Here is an 8,625-nt window from a genome sequence, read left to right on the forward strand (position 1 = left end):
ACAGAAAGGGGTTCTTAAGGTCACGTGTCCCGAGACAGATTTTCGCTCTCGATATTCGTGCTGCCTAGAAATCTAAGGGTCCTACCTGAAACCTGTATGTTCTTATGAGGCTCAGCTAGAGCAATAGATTGGCCGAACCAGCCTCACTTTCCATATGAACTAGGGGCCTCAGGATAGGCAGCATAGCCCTGCCGCATAGCCTCTATAGGAGCGCCTCGCGACTCTGATGCTAGCTATATATAGAGAGATCTCGATCTCTTTCTCCATCCCAACTGTCCCTCCATCCTCTACTATTTCTAACTCAATCAATCCATTCACCACCAATTGCTCCTCGTCACCTTCTCAGAGCAGTCAACAGGTACGTACGAAGTTCTAATCCACAGCCCCAAGACATTCTGCTGACGCCAATTGTTCATAGAATAATGTCCAACAGCAATGCAAAACAGGAGGAGCCTACGGTTTCCCTTCCGGCGAGTCCGGCGACGGACAGTGAAGTCGATGTAGAAGAAGATCTGTACGCCGGCATGACCGACGAGGAAGCCTGGAGGAAGTATCTTTCGACGAAATACGAGCACAGCTCAAAAAAGCCCATAAAAGAGCCTCTCACAGCACCTTGGGGTCTACCAATCAGCGACGCAGACCTAGAAAAGCTGAAATTCGGCGTCAAATCTCGAAATATGGACGACAAATGGGACGTACTAAATGAGGATCCGGACAAAGACAGTAATATATCTATCCATATTCTTCGAAGCTGGTCACAGGAGGACTGCTATATACTTCACATTGTTCTAAAGCCGAATAGTGACAATAATAGCGGAAGTGCGAAGATTCAAAGCATCACGTGGGAAGGAAACAAGGGAGGGTTACAATGCGATGCAGAGCAGGCCAAAAAGGAAGCTGTGGTTGTGTCTAGGATGGTACTCAAGTGCGAGTTTGAGACGCTCCCGGACTATCCATCCTCGGTGCTTTGGCAATCGAGTGCTTATAAGAAACTGGACGCGGAATAGGAGTTCTGTGGCCTATTCCTACTGCCTAACAACAGTGTAATCGATAGTTTTCTCGTTCTTGGCAAAAACGGAATTAACTGCCGTCCGTTACCGCCTAACCTGTCAAAGTATGCAATGAACAATTCAGCGAGGTCTATTGCATTAAAGACTAAAAAGCTCTTACAGGAAAAAGGGCTGTACTAAAGATGAAATTATTTATGGTTTCGCGTAGGACCTACTCAAAGTCATGTGATTTAGCATCTCCTTCCTTCACACAGACTACCTCCTGAAGTTCGACGATCCATACCATTTCCACCAAGGCATTTTACATATCTATCAGACATCAAGGCTCCAGCTACCCTGCGGCCCTAAGTGGCCCCCAGCGTGCCTAGGGTACACGGGGTCGGCGCGTTCCTGATCCTGACCCCTGAGTTTCTAACACTCTCCTTGAAAGTGTCAAAAAGTGTCAGGTTACAGAAGGTGTACAACCTCATTAGTAGAGCAGAAAAGTAGGATACAAATTATACCTATTCCAGATGTACGCGCTTGCGAAAGTCAAGGCCTTTCCGCATCAATGGGTCTAGGAATGATCTCGTGCTCCATTGTCTCCTCTACCGACCCTTGGCTCTGCTTCCTTTACTGCTCTCGCTCTATCCGAGTCTCTCTAATCCGCGTAGGCTGCGCAGAAACCCATGGGTCCCTACCAAATAGGTTAGGTACCTACCCTATAGGGTAGGTTATAGTGAATAAGACCTAACCTATAAGTCCCTAAATAAATCTACGACCTAACCTATAGGGTAGACCTAACCTATAGGTATAGTGTATCCTAAGGTACTAAGGTACCTTTATACTTATGTAATACCTAAGGTTATAATCATTAATTAGTATAAAGATTAGTATAAAGATTAGTATAAAGATTAGTATAAAGATTAGTATAAAGATTAGTATAAAGATTAGTATAAAGATTAGTATAAAGATTAGTATAGTTATCCTAAGTTTAAACGATTATAAAATAAATAAATTAAAATAGTTTTATATATATTTATTTTAGTACTTAGGCTTTACTATCCTTAAGTCCTTACCTACTTTGTTACGTAATCTAAAATAGATCTTTTATCCTATAATTCTTATACTTGTTTCCTTAGTGTATTAATACCCTTAAGAGTCTTTAGCTTAGATCCTAGAGGTAGAGTTAGTAAAACTAACTTTACGTTATTACGATCTTTATTAACTACTAGCTTAAGAATGTCCTTATCCTTAAGGTCTTCTAGTAGATTATAGATTAACAGATCTTACGTAGTATTTCTCTTCTTACGCTCTACTATTTATATACTACGTATTTTACGTATAGACATAAAGAGTACCTAGGTATTATCTTAAGCTATAAAACAAGCCTATAAGAGCCTCTTATATATAATAGTATTAAGGCGTCTTTATGTCTATAGTGTTTACGCTTAATAGCCCGGCCGGTTTAGTTCTCTTTCTTTATTACTAATATAGTAATTTACTACTTACGTATTAACTTTTTTTAGACGTAAGTTAATAGATGTTTCCTACTCTTTTAGCTTAGCTTTTATCTCTTCTTTAGTTATACTATTAACATTAATAGTGTTAGAAAGTATCCTTCTAAGCTTGTTACCTTACTCTTCCTAAAGTTAAGAGAAAAAAACTAATATAAGGGTATAAATAGCTAAAGGTTTAAGTTAGCTATAATAATAGCTATATATATTACGTAAAAAATTAAAGAGGCGCTTAATACTAACGCCTATAAGAGGAATATAGAGTAAGTCTCTAGCTATTACTATAAGGCTAGAGAGACGAGTCTTAAGCTACTACTAAACTAAGAGGAGTATATAGTTATTAGGTTCTAGTTTTAAGTTAGTAATTAGTATAAAGATTAGTATAAAATAACTTACTTATTCTAAGCTATATATCTACCTTATTATCTACTATATCTATACTTAACGATCGATCTTAATCTAATACTAATACTATAGTATTTATGTTTACTTCTTAGAGTATTTAAAGACGATTAGAATTTCTTATATAATTACGATAGTTCTTTTAGTATAGTTTATAAAACTACTCTTTAAACTCTAATTACTAATCCTTTACTTTAAAATTAAGCTAATAATAGTTAGGATTAAAAGTCTCTAATTTTAACCTTAGGTTTAAGATTATACTTATTATATAAATACTACTAAGATCTATATATATCTTATTATAGTATTAGTCGAGTTTAGCCTTAGTAGCGTTAATACCTTAGATAAGAATACAAACCTATAGTTTTTGATTAACTTTTGCCTTTAGTTAATAGTAAGATTTAGTTAGGCGTTTAAACAACTTGTTATAGATCTATAGAGTATATAGTAAGGTAATACTCTTTGTCTTACTAATAGTAGTCGTAAAAAAATTAAATAAGTAAAGAAGATTAATTAAATATCTAATTTAATCTTACTTAACGCTTAAGATCTAAAACAAGTATACTACTATATAATCTTTATAAAATTTGTTAATAGTGTTCTAAAGTCTTATTACCTAAATTAACATTAAAATAGTAGAGTCTTATTAAGTAGCTACGTCTATAATTAATTAAAGAGGACGTATTAGATTATTATAAGCTAGCCTATTTTAAATCTGTTTAAAATATTCTTATCTTTACTTACTTAAGTTAACTAGTACTATAAGCTTCTAAATCTATATTTAATTAGTATAAAGATTAGTATAAAAATTATAACTAATCTATACCTTTACTAGTATATATAGTATACCTTAGTTACTTACTTATTATATCCTTTTAAGCTCGTTTATCTCTTACTTATTCCTTTAATCCTAAATAAATGTTTTATTCGTTAGTTATAGTTAAATTATACCTAAGAGCGCTTTTATAGTAAGCTAAAGAATATATAATAGATAAGGAATATATTAGATTTACTTATTAAGAAAACGACTATTCTTTAGTACGTCTTTAAGATATAAATTAATTTTATCTACTATCGTATAGTTATTACTAGTATTATTAGTTATAATCGATATTACTTAACTAGTTAGGTTAAGATTTATTAGTAAATTATTAATAACTGTCGCTAGGGCCTATCTTAAATAAACATTACGTAGGTTTTTAAACCTAATTAACTCCTTCTAAAGTACCTAGTCTTTATTAATATAATATACTATAACGCTTATAAACAAAAGGCGCGTAGGACTTAACTAATAATTAAGAGATAAGGCTACCTTACTACCTAGTACTAGGTTTATAAGTATGTTCTTTTTAACTTAAGTAACGCGCTATGTTAGGTAGGTCTATATAGTTGTTACTAATAGTAATTAAAAATAAGGATTTAATAGCTTTAATAGCTATTAGAGATTAGTGTTTTCTATAGCCTAAAAAGAGAGTTATAAAGAAACGATTGTTTTAAGGACCTAGTCCTAAAAAGCCTTAGTTATAAGGGTAGTAGACTATATATACTAGTTAGTTTATACTAATCTTTATACTAACTAGTTGTACTTATAGTTATAGATAATAAAATAGCCTTATAAAGAGAGAGTTGTCTTTATAAGCCTTAACTTTAACTTATAGATACGTTAACACATTATTTAGACGTTAGGTATTTTATAAGAGTAGTAGTACTAGTTATAAGTACTCTTAAATTAGGATAAGCAAGTATTATAGAACACTTCTAGTATATAACTACTAGTTTACTAGTATACTAATTTGTAGCCTAGTAGAATTATTACTAGTATACTAATCTTTTAGTTATATCTTAACCTAGCTATTTTACTATATTAGTATTATTTAAACCTACTATTATAGCTACCTAATCTGTCTATAGCTACTAGGTAAGGAATTAGTAATATTAGTCTTTAGTCTACTAGAAACATTAATTTCTTTAGCTAATAGTATTTAGTAAAGGTCTATTAGTAATAGTGTTATTACTAAATAGGTTTATAGCTAGAAAGAAATTAGAAATAAATATAGTAGTAGATAATAAAGACATTATATAATATTATTATTATTATTATTATTATTGTTCTTACTGCTTATGCCTACTGTATACAGAACCTCTATACTACATAAATCACGTAGTAAAACCGTACTAAAGCCAGGTAAAAACCTATGTACTACTACTTGTGTTTACACTATTACGGCGCTACTAGGGCGCTAGGTCCTTATCACTACCTTACTAGAACTTAACCTTCTAGCCTAGTAATACTAAATATACTAACAAGACGCTAGTAAGGCGCCGGCAAGACGCCGGCTACTAGCTAGGGCTACTCTCTCTCTTATAACTCCTCTACTAGGTAGCGCTTAGCTAGACAAAACTATAGAAATCGGCCGGTAGATAGTAGCTAACAGATTAGTATATAAGCGCTCTTACCTTTCTTTATTACTGTCGCGAAGTTACGGAACGTCTATAGCGCTTTTAAGTAGAGTACTTACTATAAGGCCTACTACTATTAATCTAGCTACTAGTAGTTAAGGACTAGGTAAGCCGCTATCTTTAGGGCCTTACTATAAGGGCACTAAGAGGTCGCTACCTCTAGTACTCTATACTTAAAAAGAAAAGCCTAGAGTCTAACTTTACTAGTATAGATCTGTGTTAAAAGAGAGCTCTTGTACTTATAGAAGAGTAAGTACTTCTTAAGGGCATCTACTAAAAGGGCAGGTAGCGCGGCTAGGACAGCGCCCTAGTAGTATACTAGTAAGCTGTCGTATTAAGACTATCGTGCCTTCTAGTTCCCTTATAAGGTCTCTTCTAAGAAAGAGTCCTTGTACTAGTCCTTTACTTATATAGCTTAGCCTGCCCTATACTTAAGTAACGTATAAGGTAGTACTATAGTAGCGCTATAGTAGTATCTCTAGCGTTATTAAAGACAGGCCGCTACCTTATTATAGATAGACTATATAAGTTCTTTCTTACTTATACGTTTAAGACATTGTTTAAAGTCTACTACCTACTTATTAAGGTAGAGGTTAAGTAAGGGCGTAGCTATTTTAGACTTAAGGAACTAGACAGGCGTCGCTTAGTACGCCCTCGCGACAACGCAGAGGTACTATAACTACTTTGTAACAAGGTCTTTTACGATCTCCTTAGCTTACTACCTAAAGGGGCGGTACTAGACCCTTACGCTATATACTATAGTACTCTAGATTACCTTTGTATAGATCTCCCTTACGCGTAGTAGGCTATATCCTTACGTAGACGTAGTAAGCCTTATAAGTACGAACTACTAGGTAGCAAACTTTTGTTTAATAGCGTTAAGGTAGCCCTTTTATCTAAGCTTCTAGTCTAACTAAACTCTTAGAAAGCGCGCCTCTTAGACTAGGGGTATAACCTGGCCGTTAAGGTAGACAGGCGTCGTTAGTATAGCGTAGGCACAGGTAAGGTAAAGGAGCTTACTCTTTTCTAGGGCGAACTCTATTCCCTTTATACACGACTACTAGCTATATGTCTACTACGCCCCTTTAAGGTACTAGCGTATCTCTATTATGTCTCTACTAAAAGCTAAGAGGTTAAGGTCGTTAGTAAACCCTACTATAATAAGGCCTGTATAACCTTATAGTAGCGTGTATAAGCTAGTAGTATAAAGGAGGAAGAGGATAAGAGAGAAGGGCGAACCTTATAGTACCTTTATAGTAACTTCTTAGGGCGGCGCTACCTCTTTATTAAAGAAGAGACTAGCTGTCCGATTAGTAAGGAAGCTACGTACCTACTGTACGGCCTATATAAGGAACCCTAGGTACTAGAGAGTATAAAGAAGGCGTATGTAGTTTACTATATTAAAGGCGCCTTTAATGTTAAGTTAAAAAAGGGACGCTATAGCCCTATAGCTTTACGCTATATACGTAGCGTTAACTACTATTTTGACTATAAGGTCTGTTAAGCGCTATAGCCGGTTCCCTATCTATGTTTTTAAGAGAAGCCCTTACGACTCTATAGCTTTAGTAAAGTACCGGCTAATTACTAACTTAATTACTTTGCTTATCGCGTTTAAGAGTAATATTAGCCTATAGGCCTTAGCGGTTTGTTACTACTTAAGGGTCTTTCTAGGCTTATATAGTACTACTACCTTTACTACTTTAAACTACGTAAAGAAGTGCCCTAGCTAGAGGCTTATAGTTACTATTACTATAAAGAGTTTAGCTAAGGGGCGCCTATATGCCTTAAGGAAGCTAGTAGGTAGTAGGTTAGGGCCCGGCGCCTTTTAGGTACTTGTCTTTTAGAGAACGTTAGTAATATCTACCTCTATTATAACGTCGTTAATAGTAAACCGTTAGTACTACTCGTCCTAAAGGTCTAGAATAACGTTACTAAGATTAGCTATTAATTCTAGAAAGAACTATCGGCCTAATACTATTACTTTATTATAGTAGCTTATAGCTAGTACCTCCTTGTTAGCGCCTTAAAGAGGTAGGAGTAAGGCCGGTTCTAGAAGTATATAGCTATAGAGCCTAGCCTACCTCTTAAGACTTTATAGTTTCTATTAGTCCTTTAAGACAGTAGTAAGGGCGCCGCGCTAGCTTCTAGTTTTTATGTCTTGTATTATATAGAGTTAATAAGTACTAGCCTACTAGAGGTCGCGCTAGTAGAGCTTAGTTAAGGCAGTAGCGTATTAATAGCGCGCTACCCGTACTTACTAGACGGCCTTAAGGACCTTACTGTTTTACTAGGGCTTAGTACGCCCTTAGTTAACCTTCTTCCTTAAGGTAGATATGTCTATAATACGTACAAGCTAAGAGGTAAGTAAGTTAATTACCTTATTAACCTTATAAGGTATATCTAGCGGCTTTAAGAAGAGGTAGAGCCTCTTAGCCTTGATCGTTACTAGTTCTCTATCTGTTAGGGTCTAGCTCTATCCTAGTACCTCTATAGCTCTCTCTTAGTAATCCCTTACTTAAGTAATAACCTTAATTAGCTAGGTATAGTAGTTAGATCCCTTATACCTTAGGTTACCTTAATAAGTACACTAGAGCGTTACTATAACCTACGTATAGTTAATCGTTAAGTCTCGTTCGTTATGTCACTACTATATTAGCTCTTTCTAGAGTATATATAGTAAGAGCTACTACCTATAGGCTAGATAAAGAAGGGTCTCTAATTTAAGAGTAGTCTTACCGGCTCTGTCTTAGAGTAAGTAATAAAGGTTTATATTACTTATAACGATCTATAGCCCCTCTAGGTCCTTTCTAGCGAGCCGCTAGAGAGGACTAGCCTAGCCTAGAGAGTTAGGAATTAGTAAGTATATTAACTAGACAGTAACTCTCTATAGAGTAACGTAACACTAGTCGACGCTTGTCTTTACTACTTAAGTAGAAAGTAGGTACTACTTATAGATATAGATAGCTACTCTACCTTTGCCCTTATAGACCTACTAGTACTTTACTTACGCTAAGTAGTAGACTGTCTTTATCTAAGTGTTGTACTATAGCTCCTAAATTACTATAACGTTGACTTTACGACTATCGTAAAGTACTATTAAGGTAAGGCTGTTCTTTCTTATAGTATTCTAGTATACTATTATTAATTTTATTACTAAGAGTCTAGGATCTACGATTCTTACGTTATAAAGGGGTCGCTAGACCCTTAGTTAGCCCCCTAGCTTAACATCTCTGTAATATTATAGCTCTAGACCGTTA

At 35.0% G+C, this 8,625-nt stretch overlaps 1 protein-coding gene across 1 annotated transcript; it reads left to right on the top strand.

Moving 5' to 3' along the window:
* Window positions 1-422: 422 nt before the first annotated feature.
* Window positions 423-8,168, top strand: M430DRAFT_38708 (hypothetical protein; the record flags this gene model as incomplete). Its single annotated transcript, XM_024867270.1, has 2 exons — window positions 423-962; window positions 8,160-8,168. The coding sequence occupies 2 exons, from the start codon at window positions 423-425 to the stop codon at window positions 8,166-8,168; spliced, it is 549 nt and encodes a 182-aa protein (XP_024725536.1).
* Window positions 8,169-8,625: the final 457 nt, after the last annotated feature.

The sequence above is a fragment of the Amorphotheca resinae genome (assembly GCF_003019875.1).
Source record: "Amorphotheca resinae ATCC 22711 unplaced genomic scaffold M430scaffold_1, whole genome shotgun sequence".
Lineage (NCBI taxonomy): Eukaryota > Fungi > Ascomycota > Leotiomycetes > Helotiales > Amorphothecaceae > Amorphotheca > Amorphotheca resinae.